At 40.8% G+C, this 19,540-nt stretch overlaps 1 protein-coding gene across 4 annotated transcripts in view; it reads right to left on the bottom strand.

The window, feature by feature from the left end:
* Positions 1-1,282: 1,282 nt before the first annotated feature.
* The window catches only part of SGMS2 (sphingomyelin synthase 2), a 91,832-nt gene continuing 73,574 nt past the window's right edge, over positions 1,283-19,540 (bottom strand). For all 4 annotated transcript variants that reach the window (XM_043438273.1, XM_043438274.1, XM_043438272.1 and 1 more), the window contains 3 exons: positions 12,977-13,130; positions 7,814-7,980; positions 1,283-6,059 (listed from right to left, as the gene is read on the bottom strand). In XM_043438273.1, the coding sequence (XP_043294208.1) occupies positions 5,856-6,059; positions 7,814-7,980; positions 12,977-13,130 (525 nt within the window). In that variant the 3' untranslated portion in view covers positions 1,283-5,855. The remainder of the gene's footprint in view (positions 6,060-7,813; positions 7,981-12,976; positions 13,131-19,540) is intronic.

The raw sequence follows: 19,540 nt of genomic DNA, 5'->3' as shown, positions 1-19,540 counted from the left end.
CAAGAATGTATGTCAAGCATAAAAACTGTAAAATGAGATGCATTCTACATCTGCCACATATAAATCAAATATGCTTTAGGCACACAGTACTGCATAATCCACTATTCTAACACGCATTATTCCTCATGATTTGGTGAGTAATCTAGTATTATGTTTCCGATAGTCTTATATATTTTATTAGAAGAAAATGAAATGTAAGGACTTTTCTGGTGGTCCAGGGTTGAGAGTCCTCCTGCCAACGCAGAGGACATGGGTTCAATTCCTGGTCCAGGAAGATCCCACATGCCACAGGGCAACTGGGCCGGTGGGCCACGGCTACTGAGCCCTCAGCCTGGAGCTCGTGGTCAGCAAGAGGAGAAGCCACAGTGCAATCAGAGGCCTGTGTGCCACAAGAGCAGCCTCTGCTCTCTGCAACCGGAGAAAAGCCACGTGCGGCCAAAAACAAAAAATGTTTTAAGGAAAAGTTAGGTGTCAAGGTTTGTCAAACATCACATTAGTTCCTTGTATAATGCATTCTAGATTTTAAAAAAGGCAATCTTTGAGGCTCTGGCCAGCAAAATCAGCAAGCCAATATTTCAAACAGAAGGATGAAACAAAGTTTTTCACCCAAAACTGGGGTGGAGGTGACAAAAGACTACTGTGATTTAGACTCACTCTATCATCTCCAGATAATCCAAAGAAACCTGAATTATCCAACAATTTGATCTTTGAACCATATTATCTTAACCCTTGTCCCCTCATCCCACTGAGGTACTTTGAGGGTCATGCCTTCATCTTTTATCAGGGGGCCCAAAAACAACTTAAAGCAAACCACTGTTGCAGTGACTACTGAACTCTGGCTAAGGACTTTACCCTGGGGCTCACTTTGTGAAAGAAGAGGGTGATAATTTCAGAACTGAGCAACAGAAAGGACTCTGCTTTTCTTGAAGAATTAATGATTTATCATCTTGTTATTTTTTACTCTGTGAACAATGAGAGTCTGAATTATGATTTTGTTCCTCTGTGAACAATGAGAATCTGAACTATGGAGCAGGGAACTGATTTTATACCTCTCCACAAATGACCTTATACTGTTGTAAATCATTTCTCACCTTAAATCCAAGGGCAGGAAAATAACACACCCCAGTTTAATTAGTATGCTGTTATCAGCTTATTTTAAAAATAGTGCTTGAAGAAAATAACCCCCCCTGTGGTTTTAATAACTACTTAAAACTAAATAATTTTTACAAACATTTAAAGAAAGCAATAATCTGTTTTAATTGAAGAAAACCCATAATACTAATTTTGAAAAGACTGTTGATGTCACGGTGGTTTATTGGGTAAATACAAAGTATAGGCTCTTGCTTTTTTTTTTTAAGCAAAGCCAAAGAGATTAGAAACCAAGTAGACACATTCTTTTTAAGAGTAGAAACATAAATTAGTTTTAACTAACAATTAGGCACTTAAAATGTAAATGTAAAACGGCATTTTGAAGTACAAACTATAGTTAACATGCCCAAATTCCTCCTGAAATGTTTTTACAAACACAAAAGCACAAGCCTGGAAAACATATTTCTAATCTAAGAGAATTTCCCCTTTTGAAAAAAAGAACCTGAATTCAAATCTGTATGACAGACCAATGATTAAGGTACCAGTGGGTAGGAGAAAAGAGTTTCTGAAATTTACATATTTAATTAAAACGTAAGCATTTAATAAATCTATTACAATAATATACAGTATATATCATAATGAAAAATATATGTCAGGAAAATAATGAATTCTAGACTTAGAATTTTGCTTTACAACAAGGCACTTAACACATTGAAACAGTACAGTAAATTTCCAAAAGATGCAACTGGCTACCTCTCAAACCTTGTAATAATATTTCTTTTGTGAATATAGTATAACATAACCATACATTTTGCAGCATTAATCATTGCATAGGAGGTAAACTAAATAATGAATTCCAACTTGGCAATTAGATTAGCTTATAGCTTCTTCTTTTTCTTTTAAAGGACAGTTTTAAATAAATCCACAATAAAGAACTATTCTTACTCATGATTCATTCAGAACACAACATAGTTAGATTAATGAGTAACAAAATCAATCAGAACTTACAAGGTGTGTATCTGTATAAAAACTTATCTTTGGGTACCTTTCGACATGATTTTCAGTGTTTAGGTATTGAAGTCAAGAGCACTTCTTAATAGAAGAAATATTTTTAGCAAGTAAGTCAAAGGAGTTAAATTATTGCAACACAATGACATTAAAAAAGGACTCTTTATACATACAAATAGAAAAGCCTTCAACATATGGCATATTAATTATAATATGTCCAATTTAAACATGTAAACTCATTTATTAAGAAATTCCTTCTCACACTTCCTTACACTACAGGAGTGAGTGTGTTAAGACTGGCTTATATTTGAAATCAGCTTTACAGCGCAAAACAAAGTCAACAATATAAAAGAATTTTAAGAGAACTATTCAAAATATTCAAGGAACAAGATGTTAACCCTCAAAAAAGTAACTGCATGAATTTTAGCATGTAAAAAAAAAAAAATACACGAGAAAGATGGCCAACTTGGTGTTTCAAGGTAAGCAAAATATAGGGAATTATAAAGGGAGACATTAATGATTGTGATAGTGAGAGGTAAAAATGGTTTGCAAATTTTCTTTGATCAGATGGATAAAAGACTAGAATTATAATCCCTGTGATCTAAGCACATTTTCCCTTTGGAAAAGGCTTAAAATGCCTTTAAAATAATTCTTTTTGAAAAAGATAATTACTTTTGCATGATGCTTTCATATTACTGGTAAAAATAATTTTTAAATGCCTTTAAAACCTTGGAAATGCACTTGTGTCTATTTTGTGTTCCAAGTCATATAACATATTTCCACAAGGGGGCACTGCGGTACAGCAAAGAACCCCATGCACTGTCATCCATCAACCAGCTCATCACAACCGCCTTCCCACCTTCCTTCCATAGCAAAACTTGTTTCCCAAGATGCCAGGAAATTAAATACCAAATTCCAAATTACCTTGGGTGGAACTGAGTGGGTAAGAAGACTTTATTTTCAGAGCTAGTGTAGGAACTCAAAAAAAAAAAATCTGAAAGGAACTCATTTTCACTTGAAAGATCTTTTAAAAAATGTGGCATCATTCATAGAAATTATATATTAGAGAAATATTGCACCAAGGACTTAATTACAGAAAAAGCTTCAAACCAGAGCACTGGCTTACAAAAACAAGGATAATAGACAAGATCTTATGTTGTTTCAAAAGGCAAGCTTGTAATTACGTTTTTTTCCAATCGAGGTATAATTGACATAAAACATTATATTAATTTTAGGTTTACAATGTAATGATTTATTTGTACATATTGTGAAATTATCACCACAGTAAGTCTAATAATTGTTTACGTTTTATATCCCCAAGTGGCATATTGGGTTGGACCTCAAGTTTGCTTTCCTAAATGTAAATGGGTTTTGCTATTTCTCTTATTTTCCCATCTAGAAACTCTGATGGGACTACAAACTCTAGAAACTCTCCCTTTATTTTCATACCGCATGCTTCCACAGCATTTTTTAAAGAGCAATGGCATATACATGTAAACAGCATCGGGGCAGTAGTGTCCATACATGGGGTCAGAGATGTTTTTAAAGTTCTTCAAAAGGTGATGGTATTTAAAAAAAAAAACAAAAAAACTGGATTATTTGACTAAAATGCAAAGTTTATACTGTTTTCAAGGTTGTCCAATAATCAATACACCATAATTTTTAAAGCTTAAAACCTTTCCTCAGTTAATTTGAAAAAGAGTGGATTATACCAGATGTAGTTGAATGAGGCTCTAAGGTATAACAGGTTGTTTTATTTGAATTCGAGGCTCAAGGAATATATCAGTGTTAGGAGAACAAAGCTCAAGTTTCCATGTCAGACACTTTTCCTCACAATTAGACAGGAGAAATTTAAAATCAGTATTTTCAAGTAGAATACATTGTCTTATCGCAAGCATCAATATTTAACAAATGAAAATAAGTGAAAATTATGTAGAATTATAGCTAAATACACCACATAAGCTGTACATATGGTTCTTATTGACTTAATAATAAATACTGGAAAGACTTCTTGCATTTCAAAACCTGCCAAGGATGTACAGGGTTTCAATTTGTGTTTTAAATAAGTAGGTTAGTCTTTTTGCCTTCTGATTCAACCTTTAGTGTTTCTCTTTTACAGAAAGAATCATACTGAAACATACACAGAATTTTAGCACCAAAGGATGATGACCCTTCTGAACAGAATTGTTTTGTGCTTCTCTTAGACAAGTTAAAGTCCAATTTTGTGTACCGAGTCAAGGCTGACTCATTTACAATGACAAACTTAGGGATGGTTTTCATTCTAAGTGGGGAGAAATCTTCACCATCAATATAAATGTAACTGCCTCCTGCTACCCATACTGACTTCTCCCCTCTCTGACTAGTGTGGATGATTTTGTAACCTTAAATTTTTTTCCATAATTACTAGAAGTTTAAAGAAATCAAGCCAAGAATTATCCAAAAGATTCAACAGCATTAAACAATGCACTGAATCTGGCCGGATTTTTAAAAAATCCATCTTGTTTTTTTCTTTTTTTTTTACATCACCTGAAAGAACTTCAGAAACAACTACCCCGCTTTACTGAGTAGCCGTCATCATCTAACACACCCATTCCAACCGTAGATTACAGTGCAGCACCGTGGTATAATTTCAGGGTCAAGGTAAAATTACTCAACTGCGGTATGTGTCCTTAGGACCAGTACATAAGAAACGAGTCTCTTGCTAAAAGGCAAGGATGCGATAAACTTTTGGACTCCATCTTGGTTTTTCCATAAAGCACAATGGAACTTAGGAAGAAATGGTTTTCAGTGACATGTGACCAATTGGATTTCTGAGTTCCAATTCACAGCTCTATGACAGATTCTCACCCAGGGTGTGTGTGACCTGGGCGAAGAACACAGGCTTGTTCCCCACAGGGCCGGAGTGTGAGTTCACACAACCTGTGTGTGTTCAGCCTGTGCTACACCGCTGACTGCCTTGGGGGGCACAGGGGCGAATTTACCAGGTGGAGAACAAGCCCCCCTCATCCGCATACACAGCCCCATGTCTCCTGGATGTCCATCATAGGGAAGCTCAAAATGAAATATTTACACACATGTGAAATCTGTGGGGTGTCTCAAATACGTCTATACTGACTTAGTTCACTTTTTAAGTTATAAAATTATCAGTTAAAAAAAAAAATAAAGTGAAAGTGACACGTGGTACGTTGGCCGGTAGCAGCAGCATGTATTCCCGGGCCTGACCCTGACCTCCCCTCAGGCAGGGCAGAAACTAGGTTCTCCCAGAGTTCACTCACAACCCACGGCTGGGAAGCCTAATGCTAAAAACCACTCTCAACATTTGGAGATTTTATTTACACAGTAGCTGTCTATATCCAGATATTTTTATTTATTTAAAACTTTAACAAATTCTTTTGACCTTGGAGGGAAAAAAAAAAAAATCCTGAAAACATTCTGAAGTAGAGAGCTTTCCTGGAGAAAGAATAAGGAAGTAGTAGTATGTTCTTTGGCACCTCTTTAACAAGCTCATTAGTAAAATCCCAGTTGGAGGGCTTGTCACCAATGAATGAAGAGCCGAAGGAGAATATAACTCTCAGGATGAATAAAAAAAAAAAAACCAGTCAAAGGGTAATACTTCGTTCATCTTTCTAATCACTTGCACAAAACTTGGTCCGCTTCTTCCTTTAGTGATCAGTTCTCCTAAAATAAAAATCAAAACTATACCTTTGGTTACAGCGATAACTCTTTTGGTGTAAGAGCCGATGCCTCTGCTCTGCTCCTCAGGTAGATTTCTCATTATCTTCCCCGATCTTCTGAACCCGTGAGTACTTCTTGCAAGATGATTTGAAGCAGCCAGGAGGCCAGGACAGAGGCCAGGAGAAGCAGCAAGGGATCGAGCCTTGTACATTTTTCTCAAAAAAATAAAAGATGGGGAACCACCACGCTCGAGACAAGAAATTAGTCTGTGAAGAGACCTTCAAGTTCTGTAAAAGGTAAAGAACAGGAAAACGGGACATATTTTTCACGATTTGCATCCTGCTTTGCTTCTTGATTAAGCTGTCATTTGCTATAGCTGAACAGGGAAAGCAGCAGAATCTGGATCACAAGACAACAGTCATCTTTGCTCCTTTCCCCAACTCTGATAGGGCTTTCCAGGTGGTGCTAGTGATAAAGAACCTGCCTGCCAATGAAGGAGACATAAGAAACACAGGTTCGATCCTTGGGTTGGGAAGATCCCCTGGAGAAGGGCATGGCAACCCACTCCAGTATTTTTGCCTGGAGAATCCCCATGGACAGAGGAGCCTGGCAGGCCACAGTCCATGGGGTCGCAAAGAGTTGGACATAACTGAAGTGACTTAGCACGCATGCATCAACTCTGACAAGGCTCTGGCTCCACCCTCGAACCCCTCCCCTCTTGGTGGCTCAGGCAAATCTGCCTGTGATTCCAGGAAGAATGGAGACTCAGGAATGGCTATGAGAGATCTCCAGCGGGAAAAATTTTCAGGATGTGTGAGTGGTCAGATCTATGGCTCAAGGAAGGTGGAAGAATGAAAGGAGAGCTCATAAGGTTAACAGTCTTTAAGGGGAAAGATGAAGATTTCGGTTCAGTGGTGTCAGTAGATATCTAGATGGGACGGGAAGAAGGAAGATGGAAGTAGGAAACAGGGCCACAAGGTAATCCGTGGAAAGGGCATTTATTAGTGGGCACAACACTAGCTGAGAACTGGAGCTAGATCCGTGGGGAATAGCATATTTCATTGTTCACAAACTCTCGCAACACTGTAGGCATCAGACAATATGGACAACATGGTATCAGACAATAATCAGACTATCCCAGGATAAGTGGGCTTTGCTGGAGGCTCAAACAGTAAAGAATCTGCCTGCAAAGCAGGAGACCCAGGTTCAACCCCTGGGTTAGGAAGATTCCCTGGAGAAGGGAATGGCTACGCACTCCAGTATTCTTGCCTGGAGAATTCCATGGACAGAGGAGCCTGGTGGGCTACAGTCCGTGGTATCACAGAGTCAGACACGACTGAGTGACTAACACTTTCACTTTTTTTCTCACATCCCCAGATAAGTAAGTCATGGCACGCAGACTAACTCTATTAACACCAAGGACATACACTAAGGCTAGGAAGACACAGTGAAGGAATCATTCTATCTTGAGACTAGGGGCAGAGAGCAGGAGATAGGCAAGGCTTCTCAGAAGAGATGACATCTGAGCCACCTCTTTCAGAATGAAAGGGAGAAGAAAAAACAGTCATCTGGGAACAAGAGGCAGCAGAAATAAGGAAGGAAAGATAAGGGAAGTCGGAGAGCACAGTATCACAAAAAGATGTACGAAGTCCAGTTATTCATTAGTTACTCATTTTTGCCTGACTTTAAAACAGTTGGTGTCTTTTCCTCAAAATAAGTTCTCTGAGTGCAAGCAGTCTCACCTAGCTGCACAACAAAGCTTCTACAGAGAAGGCTCCTAAATTTTTATTCAATTTTAATTCTCCTATACATTACCTGATGAGTAAAACACTGTGTTCTACAATTACACAGGATTTTACCCTTGTCATTTATATTTGCGACATTCTTTAAGAGGCAGTCATTCCTATCAGTCAATTGACCTCAACCACACATTTAGGTGGCAACAGCAGTTACTCCCATTAAGCTACATGAAACCCCGCTGTGTGAAAAGGGGTCCCCTGCCTTTAAAGATGTTATCCGAGGATAATTTCACTGCTCTCACCTTTTCGTTGGCCATGGAATGGTACCACCAGAAGAGCCGAGTTGTGATGTAATAGGCAACGATCACGTCGACGGTGTAGTGTTCGTGTGCTACCAGAATGCAGATGATCCCAGCAGCGCTCAACAGCCAGCAGATTAAGTGATACCACCAGAAGTGGCGGGGCGAATCTGCACAACAGGAAAGTGGCAGAGGTAAGCAGCATTCCCCGAGATGAATTGAATGATGACAGTCTACCCCGACGACCTGAGAAAAGTCTTTCTAAGGCCAAGAAGTCACTGGAGGAGAACATGGATCACCCAAAGTTATCAGTCACTGTGAACCGCCCAGGATTGGCGCAGGTTGGGGGTGGGGGGAGCAGGGGAGGCTGCTGGAAGCAGGTCTAATAGTCATTTCCCTGCGCAGGTTGGTGACACTGCTCTAGGTTTTGCTCACACAGTTTAATAATAACGAAGAGAACAGAAATATTTCACATTAGGTTGGGACTGGCTCCTACTGGCTCCCGTAGGGACCCCACTGGAAAGAAAAAGGGTAGAGGTCAAAAGAAAAAGGTATTGTCTATGAAAACGAGGAATGAGAAAGCAAGAGTGATTTTAGCTCTTAGACATAAACTTATTTTCATTTCTGCAGGGAGAGAAAAATGGCATTGGTGCCTAGAAATATTGTGATTCTCAGAAATTTTATACTGTTACTGTCAATAGCAACTACAAGACAGTCCCTATGTAAAGCTTGGGCTTCCCAGGTGGCTCAGTGGTGAAGAATCCACCTGCAATGAAGAAGATGTGGGTTCGATCCCAGGGCTGGGAAAATACCCTGGAGAAGAAAATGGCAACCCACTCCAGCATTCTTGCCTGGGAAATCTCATGGACAGAGGAGCCTGGTGGGGCACAGTCCGTGGGGTTGTAAAAGAGTCAGACATGACTTAGGGACTAAACAGCAACAGCAAAGTAAAAGCTAAGGATTCTTGCTAATTCACTGATGGGTTGGAGCCTTACCTTGTGAGGCCACTAAGTTCATTACACTGATCAGCTTTAAGAGAGAACTGAAGCCCTTCGCAGGTTAAACATGATCCTGCGCCCCCAACCTTCCCACACAGGCGGCAATGACACAGGTATAAAGGGAACCAGCACTCATTTCTAATAAGTCTTCTTTCTCTAGAATAACTTTTTTTTTCTATTTTAAAGCTTTATTAGCTCACAAAGATAATAATACTGAAATTTATTTCATATTTAACTGTGATTATTTTTATAGTGATATTTACTTTCAAGTGTGGAAGAATGGTTGAATAGCAAAAAGATCCATTTCCACAACTTTACATGGCACATCAAATCAGGCATGGTTCAAATAAAAAATAAAATAGCTACTGCTCTTTAGGTCCAATGTGGAACAGTAAGATGATAAACCTGTATTTGTATTTGAAAGTCTGATTTTCTACTTCTGAATGTGCAACTCATTAATTCTTACTTGCTTCATCCTGCCACTAGGTTTCAGCCAATAGCTCAAGGAATCCGAGAATTTTATAGCTGGGAGAAGCCTTACTTCCATAATGTGGGGGGCCAGATCCAGTCCCCATAACTGTTCTGTTAGGCTCTGAATGTTAAAAACTGAAGTAACGTTCAGAAACCTGGAGCTTTCACTAAACATGCATTCTCCAGCACCACAGCCCTTACCCTTCCCTGAAATCTCACACCAGCCTTGCTTCCTTCCCATCCTCACGGGTAACCTGCTATTTACATTAAAAGTTCAAAATGCTTGAGCAAACCAGAATTACTTTGTGTTGGTTTATTCACAAGAGGGGCTTCCCCGGTGGCTTAGACGGTAAGGAATTTGCCTGCTAATGCAGGAGACCCTGGTTCCAGCCCTGGATCAGGAAGATCGCTTGGAGGAGGAAATGGCAACCTACTCCAGTATTCTTGCCTGGAAAATCCCACGGACAGAGGAACCTGGTGGGCTACAGTCCATGGGGTTGCAAAGAGTCGGACATGACTGAGCAATTAATACTTATCCACAAGAAGCAAAGCTGAAGGAGGTAGGGAGTAAAGAGGTGGCCCAAATGATCATTTTACTACTCATAGAATTGAAAATCAGGCTTTAGGAATATCTGGATGCCCTAGCACCTCTCTCCCATAAAAATGTATTCCCTACTAGCTCCTACACTGGAACCTCTGCTCATTAATTGAGAACACTTGTTGACCCAAATAAAAAATTTAAAATAAGCTATTTTCAAACAGAAATGGCAATCCTCTCTGCTCTCTCATTCTACCGCCAGGGATAACCTTGAGCTGAGAGATGATGACACAATTCTTAATGAACTCCACTGTCCGTGGTGGGATCCGATCCCTGCTTGTCAATGACTACCAGGGACAATGGACTTTGTGTAGTAGCAAGGTGAAAAAGAAAAAGAAAGAAGAAGTTTTCTCAACTAGTAAGACATTTGGTACTAAGAGCTAGGTGGATTTCTCCAGGCTAACTTTATAAGGAAGGAACCTAGGTCCCAATGATAATCCACTCATGACAACAGAATGTCAAAGAAGGAGTGCCCAAAACAATCAAAAGTCAGGAAAGCAAAAATATACAAATGATGCATCTAACTCTAGAGGCGAAATGGTCAAAGAAACCTCTGGAACCACTGCTTACTCATAACAACAACACATGGTATAATTTAGAAGGTGGCTGTTTCCTCTAATTGCATAGGAAGCGGACTTAAACAGGGGATACTTGGTTTACATACAGAACGGATCCTAAAGTTGGGTTCGTATCCAGTATTACAGATTTGCCCTTTTGTTTCTCACCAAAGCTTAGAGAAAGCAGAATGTAATTCTTTCCTTGGTATATGTAAACTTACACAAGTTTAAAGATCTCAAGCCCAAACCATACCTGGGGAAGAAAATGTGTCTACGTACTGCACTTGCCTTTATTAAAGTAGAGAAGTTGCCCTATTGCTCTGAGGTAAAAGAACAACAATAAGCCAACATCCAGGCTATTTCTTAGCAATTCTACCAGATCAGACAACTTGGGTTTCCAAAAATTCTAAACAGAGCCAAGAAACTGATAGTGGAACTGCTGAAGTTAGCCTCCAATTACTAATTGTGGACTGTGGCTAATTCACTCACTTTTCTTATGCTTAAATTTCCTCTGAAAAAATGGGGGAAAACATTCCCTCCTGGGGTGGTTCCAAGGATTAAATAAGCCAATCTGCACCAAGGGCTTAGAATAGTGCCCAGCACAGAGTAAGTATTCTGTCCCTTCGTTGTTATTGGTAATGTCATTTGGTCTTCAGTTATCAAACTGACCCTCAGTTTCCTGGGGTATTTTCTCTTCATTACCTTGTTTTCCACCCACAGTAGCTTCACTCCTAACTTGTAACTCCTCCCTGCCATCATCCTCACCTTCTATGTTTTTATGATACACAGATTACAGAGAAGATTCTACCACCCAAATGAACCTCTAAACTGGAAAGTGACTGGCCTTACACAGAGATGGGACCTTTCTAGAGCAGAAGTTACAGTGAGAACCACACACAGCATAAATTGCTCTGCCCGCCACCCAGAACCCACAACTAGGTATTAGAAATTTCTGAAGACTGAAGTTGAATGAGATATTGGTGCACAGACAAAGCTAGGTCCCTGTCTTCCACCATTTCCCCAACAGTGTAAGAATATAAAGAGGAGGGGAAAGGTGCCCAAGGCCCTCTGCCTTCAAGACAGACAGTATGACAAAGGTCCAACACTTAATAGACTGTTCACCCTACTCAAGGCTTGTATGCAGCAGTTAGAAAGAAAACAATTCAGAAGATATACAATTGCCATCAAAAAACAAAAAGACTTCATCTACTACAGAGACTCTCATCTCTTTGTCATAATGCCCTCAAAGCAGAATTAAAACCTATATGTCCCAGGCAATCTAGGGGCAAGAATTCTCCTCTGCTCCACTGGAAGATAAACCTTGATGGGTCTAAACCTGTTTGGATTGATGATGGCTAAAAGAAGAAGGGAGAGAACTGAATAAAGGGGACAGAAAGGAGGTCTCCTTCTCCTGCTTTCTGCCCAAAGACCCTTATGATATGCTTTGCGAGTGAACAGAATTGAGATAAGGCCCCAAAAGAACACTGGCATGGGGATGGGGTATCTTGCAACTGAAGATGAAGGGTAATACTGACCAGCTGGTAAAAATGGAGGAAAAAGCATCACTACTTCAAAAGAATTTTGAGATAATGGGCCCAAATACACAAAGCCTCAGAAATCTACAAGAGGACGTGCTGGCAGCTAAAATCAAATACAATCCCCACCCCTCCCTCCAATGAACAAGGCATTATCCTAGACCCCCTTCCCCACAAAGTTATTGGAATACACAAGAATTTTGTATAATGAGAATTAAGCATATACATATGAAAAGATATTTCACATTCTCATCTCCATGTTTCTTTTTAAGAAGAAAATGGTCAGAATTGGCAAAATGTTTCATGAAGATGCCTATTAAAGCATAGAAAGCTACTGGAAGTGACAAAATTAGAATAAAGTGGGACAAGGAAAAGTTAAAAAAGAGGAAAACATTAACTAAAGTATTGGGGATGATGAAATGAATCCGTAAAATGGAAATTTCACTCAAAATTCCTTCCCATTTGGCTCTGGAGCACATTGATTTCTTTTTGCAATAAACTAACAACAATTCCTCTTAATTCCAACATTAAAACAGCCTTTCATACCTTGGTAGCACTAGTGGTAAAGAATCCACCTGCCAAAACAAGAGACTATAAGAGACTCTGGTTTGGTCCCTAGGTTAGGAAGAGCCCCTGGAGTAGGAAATGGCAAGCCACTCCAGTATTCTTGCCTGGAAAACCCCAGAGACAGAGGAGTCTGGCGAGCTACAGTCCATAGGGTTGCAAAGTCGGACACAACTCAAGTGACTTAGCACGCGTGCACCTTAAGAAGTACTAACCAAGGAGGGAGACATTTTGGAGGCATGCTGAATGTTAGCAAGAAGGCAGGGCTAAGATTTAACCCTTCAGTGTTCATGACTGGTTGAAATGATTTTTAATACACACACACACACACCCCCCTCCTCCCATGGCTCTCAATTTCAATAGAATAAGCGCTCATCAGTCTTAGGGCCCAGGGATCCCGCTTGCTGCAACAATCAACAAAGCAGGAATGAGTTGTCACTTACATTCTTTGATGAACAAATAAGTAAGTGTCAGCACAACTGTGTGGCCGCTGAAGAGGAAGTCCCCGCACAAGATGTGTGACCCCGTTATGGACAATCCGCCGCCGGAAATCAGCCGCAGAATCCGCTGTACTTTGGCCTGAGAGTCTCCGTTGAGCTGAAGGCACAAGAAGATCAGGAAGAAAATTCACAAGTTGATAAATCAAGTTTTAGCCTAATTTATGTGACATTTACAAAGGTCATCAGTTGTGATTTTTTTTCCTTTTTAACTTAAGTCAAAAAGAATCCAAGGGGGAAGCTCCTCAAACTGGGTTTTATTCATTGCATTGGCCAGTTTTAGTGACACATTTTAAATTATTCAGTATGTTACTAATAATACGTCTTGGTGGTGGTGTGTCCTTGGACAAAGCTTTTAAAAATATTAATAACCAATGACTTCACCACAGTTACGCACTGAAAAGACCAAAGCTCCTCTCTTTCCTCTTTGCAGGGGAAGTCGGGGTTTCGGATAGTTAATATTTGATTCGGCTGCCCTCCACATTACTGATACTCTATAGAGTATTCCTACCTTGTGTTAAGTGGGCAGCCTAGAGGGTGCATGTAGTTGTATTAATGTCTGACCCAAACATCTGCAGTTAAAAAGAGCTGCAATATGTTAAATAATTTAAATAGGTTTGAAAATGATGGATTAGGGATGTACTGGTTGCTTTAAAAGAGTGGCTTGATCAGGAAAAACATCCTCAGAGCAATAACCTGTGTGCCGTGGCAGGGGGTGAGTGAAGGGCTCCCCTGGGCGAGGGTGGAGAAGCCCAGAAAAGCCATAATGATGACACAGGAGACAATGGGTTTGATACAATAGTCAAAGGTTTATAACCCATTAAAATGACATCAGATAGAGATCTCTTACATGTAGAATCTACTGCAAAATGCAACAAACTAGTGAATATAACAAAAAAAGCAGCAGACTTACAGATATACAGAACAAACTAGTGGTTACCAATGAGAAGACAGAGGTGGGGAGAGGCAACACGGGTTGGAAAGTGAGAGGTACGAAGTCCTGGGTGTAAGAAACGGAGACGCACTTGTGGACACAAGCCATCATCAATCCAAAGGTTGAGACCCATCGAGTTTTATCTTTCAGGGGAGCACAAGTGATGAATTCTTGCCCCTGGATTGCCCAGGGTTACAGGTTTTACTGACGGACTTGCGGACACAGCGGGGCTAGGAGAGGATAGGGTGAATTGAGAAAGTAGTGGGAAGCTGCTATATAACATGGGGAGAGCAGCGGGTGCTCTGTGATGATCTAGAGGGGTGGGGACGAGAGAGGGGAGGGAGGTTCAAGACGGAGGGCGTTTACATATAATTTTGTCTGATTCCCATTGTTGTATGGCAGAAATCAATACAACATTGTAAAGCAATTATCCTCCAATTAAAAAAAAGTCTCAAGGATGTATTATACAACACAGGGAATACAACCAATATTTCATAATAACTGTAAATGGAGTGTAACCTTTAAAATTGTACTAAAAACCAACAACAAAACCCAAACCTTAGGTATACAGGAAGGAATAGTGGATTGAGTGGGAATACATAAGAAATTGGAATACTGAAATGCTGGGCCACCAGCTGGAAGACTTCGGATCAGCCTAATATCAAGTGAATAGGTTTAGAAAATCAAAGAATGAGACTCAGAAATAAAACGAAGTAAGAGTAGACAGGAGAAGAAAAATACAGAAAGACCATCAGTGACTATTCACTTGGGGCCTGCGGGCACAGCTATGTGATATGCTGCCTTTCATACTCAGTGACGATCCTTCTAGGCAGCTGGCCCCGGAAACGCAGCCAGGCCAATCGTGGTGGTGGCTCAAGTCTTTGGCAGTGTAGACAGGCATTGTCTAGTCCAAGTAGACGTGCGATGGTGAAAGAAGGTAAGATGTGTACAGACGGGTGAGAAGACAGTCCAGTCTCCAAAGCAGGTGGAAAACCATCCTGTTCAGTACCATAGGAACTGGGGCAGGAATCTTTGTCTAAAAATTTTCCAGTGAAAAGCATCTTATGGATCTGCAAAGATTTCTGGTACTCAGATGACCCCTGTAAAAAGGCAAACACACTATGCTGGGGTGATAGTTAAGCGTAGGGCTCTGCGGCACAAGATGATGGGAAATAGGATTAGAGGTCAAGGTAAGAAACTGGAGGTTTCGAGGAAACTTAACCTCCTTCCAAAATTGGCTCAGGCCAAGCCCAGGAGGCAGATCCGAGAGAACATACAGGTTTCATTGAGTTGACAGTCCTTCAAATAAACATGCTACGTAACAGGTGACCCTGCCTTGAAAAGATAGATCTAGAAGGCAGTAAAGGATCCACAGGGGATTCCCAAGGAGTGCTAGTGATAAAGAACCTGCCTGCCAATGCAGGAGACACAAGAGACACAGGTTCAATCCCTGGTTTGGGAAGATCTGCTGGTGAAGGGCATGGTAACCCACTTCAGTATTCTTGCCTGGAGAATTCCATGGACAGAGGAGCCTGGTGGGCTACAGTCCATGGGGTTGCAAAGAGTCGGACACAACTGAATTACTAACACTTTCACTACTTTCTCGCTTTTCAAAGGATGCAAACCCGGGGAAGAGAAGGACTGTTGACAGAGTTGCAGGACTCACTGCAAACCACATGAAATGCTGTGGAAGCCCTTGATGTGCAGGATAGAATCTAGCATGCGCTTTATCAGATCTGAGGTAGACCTTCAGGAATTTCTGGTTGTGCGGTTGGTACAAACTGTCAACACTGAGATCAAATAAAAAGGTATGTACACTCCACCCGACCATTGTGTTCTCAGTTTTAAGAACACATTATTCTTCACTTCAAAACCATAATAATTTTTTTTTAAATCCACTCACCCACCCCAACTCAATGCTTGGATTTTCTAAGCACAAAAACACTTAATCCAAAAGTATAACCAAACCAGGAGCTAAAATAGTACTGCCGCCCGTTCTCTTCTCCCCCCTCCTTTCAGCAGCATATTGAGGTATGGAGATTTCCAACAGCATTTCACAGAACAGAGGAAGGACTCTCTTCCGCTCCTCCCGTACTTTCTCAGCTCTTAATCTCTCAGTCCTGTCACTGCTATCTTAGATGTCAGAACATGCTTAGCATAAATGCCAAATAGAATTTCAAGAAAGGAAATTTAAAAAGAGGGTGGAAAGAAAACAGGGGAAGGGGTGGGTAACCGAGTTGAGATTAATGGATTATTTCCTGTGTGTGTGCATCCTCAGTCACTTGAGTCATGTTGGATTCTTTGCGACCCCATGGACTGTAGCCTGCCAGGCTCCTCTGTCCACGGGATTCTCCAGCCAGGAATACTAGAGTGGGAAGCCACTCCCTCCTCCAGGAGATCTTCCTGACCTAGGGATCGAACCTAGGTCTCCTGCATTGCAGGCAGATAATTTACCTTCTGAGTCACCAGGGAAGCCCTAGATCTGTTCTCTTTCGTTGGGACCTCCATCATACACCACTTAAAACTCTAGTTCCTCTTAATTTCCTCATTTTTTATACCATTCTATGCTATTTCTGGATATAGAGTTGAAGATGTAAAAAAACAGAAAGAGAAGCATTGATCATAATAGCCAAAACAGACAAAACTCAGTGTTCTCAAGGGTTCCTCCAACTGTGACCTCCACACATCATCTCCCACAAAAATAACAGGTACAAAAGAGATCAACTTGGCTGCTGCCAAACCAGAAACGTTCCCATCCATACATTCCCTTCAATTTAAAAGAGAAGAGGTTCTCTGGACCTCTACAGCGAGGATGAGAGGGCAGCTTTCTCGGGAAAAGGAAAGCAGCTGTTTAAGCCCAACATTCCTGTGGAAAAAGGGATTTGAAAACCTAAAGCATCTGATGCGAGTCCTGATAACTAGGCCAACATTCATCTAAACACAATGGTCAGAACTCAGATTTTGTGCCTGCAAACCAAAGCCTGGGTGGGTGGGATGAAGAAAATCATAACCTAAGGACTTAAACCCCAAGATGGAAAAGGAAGGAAGGCAACCAGAAAACTTCAAGTCAATGATTCTACCAAAGGCCTTTCAATGCAACGGCTTCTGGGATCACACCCAGTGAGTAACAAGTGACATCAGGCATCAGTGACCAGTCAGACTTTCTCCCAGAGCAAGTGGTTTCAGTACACACAGTTCTGTCATTGCTCTCAGTCACTAAGGGCATTCTACAGAGTCAGCAACAAAGGAGACAGGTATATTATCTAACAGTTTTATAACCACAAATCTAAGGAGCGCTGGAAGCCAGAGGCTGGACCACATTTAAAATACAATTCTGCTTCCTGTTCTGTCAAACCACGTCATCTCTAGTCAAACAAACTGATGTGTGTTTGCTTTACTGAGCCACTGTCTAGGCACCCACAGCCTGCTGATGCTTCAGAAAGAGGTTCTGGGTCTTGACAACTGAACACAGGGGCTGATTAGCAAGGATGTCCCTAGACCTTCCTCGTGAGTCTCTGCACCTCAGCTATTCAGCAGTACATTTGCTCTTGTGGCTTCTGAAAATTGTATGTTTTCCATAGAAGAGAATCTCTAATTTACTTCTTTCTGTAATCATAGCAATTCATCCCTGTAAATCAAACCTTTTGCTAGGATGGGCTTGCCTTCTCTCCTGTAGCCATTTCCTCATTTAGCCTACCACAATAACCCCTTAGAAGTGTTTATTATGCTTCTGAACTTCTCCCATGCCTTAAATTAGTTTCACTAGAAATCAGCCAATGTTTAAACTCAATATGTACACTGTTTTAATTATACACACTTTCTGCCTTGATGGCTTTAGAAAATTAGAGCTTCTCAAACCACACCTATATTTGGTGAAGGAGACTGTTGGCTTCTTTAGAACAACTCTATTTTTTTCCCTCCACCTTGGACATCTGCTTAGTGTTCAGTAAAAAAATGTTAGGCTTTACTCCCTTGTCCAAAGCACATGATTTGCACGTTTCCTTTTTTATAAACCAGGGCACACTGTAGTCTAAGATGATTAACAGCTCTCTTGAGAAATGACTCTACCTGGAGAAACTATAAATCCTGCTTACAACAGTCTCAGTATCCATTCTCACACTCTGTCTCAGCAAATGGGTGAATTAACTCAGATGACCATTATATCTACTACTGTAGGCAAGAATCCTGCAGAAGAAATGGGAGTTGCCCTCTTAGTGAACAGAAGAGTCCAAATTGCAGTAAGTAAGTAAGTGTTAATCACTCAGTCATGCCCGACTCTTTGCGACCCCTTGGGCTGCAGCCCACCAGGCTCCTCCGTCCATGGGATTTTCCAGGCAAGGATACTGGAGTGGGTTGCCATTTCCTTCTCCAGGGGATCTTCCCAACCCAGGGATTGAACCTGGGTCTCCTGTACTGCAGGCAGATTCTTTACCGACTGAGCTACAATACTTGGGTACAATCTCAAAAATAACAGAATGATCTCTGATCATTTCCAAGGCAAATCATTCAATGTAACAGTAATCCAAGTCTATGCCCCAACCACTGAGGCCAAAGAAGCTAAAGTTGAATGATTCTATGAAGACCTACAAGACCTTCTAGAACACCAAAAAAATACATGTCCTTTTCATCACAGGGGATTCAAATGCAAAAGTAGAAAGTAAAGAGATACTTGGAGTAACAAGCAAGTTTGGCCTTGGAGTATGAAATGAAGCAGGGCAAAGGCTAACAGAGTTCTGTCAAGAGAACAACACACTAGTCATAACAAACACCTTTTGTCCAACGACACAAGAGACGACTCTCCACATGGACATCACCAGATGATAAATATAGATATCAGACTGATTATATTCTTTGTGGCCAAAGATGGAGAAACACTACACAGTCAGCAAAAACAAGACCTGGAGCTAACTGTGGCTCAGAACATCAGTTCCTTATTGCAAAATTCAGACTTAAATGGAAGAAAGTAGGGAAAACCACTAGGCCATTCAGGTAGGACCTAAATCAAATCCCTTGTGATTATCCAGTGGAGGTGACAAATAGATTCAAGGGATTAGATCTGGTAGACAGAATGACTGAAGTTTGTAACACTGTATAGGAGGTGGTGACCAAAACTATCCCAGAGAAAAAGAAACGTAAGAAGGCAAAGTGGTTGTCTGAGGAGAATTTAAAAATAGCTGAGGAAAGAAGAGAACCAAAAGGTAAGGGAGAAAGGGAAAGACATACCCAACTGAATGCAAAGTTCCAGAGAATAGCAAGGAGAGAGAAGGCTTTCTTCAATGAACAATGCAAGGAAATAGAGGAAAACAACAGAATGGCAAAGGCTAGAGATCTCTTCACGAAAACTGGAGATAACAAAGGAATATTTAATGCAAGGGTAGGCACAATAAAGGACAGAAATGGTAAAGACCTAACAGAAGCAGAAGAGATTAAGAAAAAGTGGCAAGAATACACAGAAGGACTATACAAAAAACATCTTAATGACCCAGATAACCACAATGGTGTGATTCACTAACCTAGAGCCAAACATCCTGGAGCGTGAAGTCAAGGGGGCCTTAGGAAGCATTACTACCAACAAA

Source organism: Cervus canadensis, chromosome 19 (assembly GCF_019320065.1).
Source record: "Cervus canadensis isolate Bull #8, Minnesota chromosome 19, ASM1932006v1, whole genome shotgun sequence".
Classification (NCBI taxonomy): Eukaryota; Metazoa; Chordata; class Mammalia; order Artiodactyla; family Cervidae; genus Cervus; species Cervus canadensis.
This window is presented reverse-complemented; position numbering and strand designations above follow the sequence as displayed.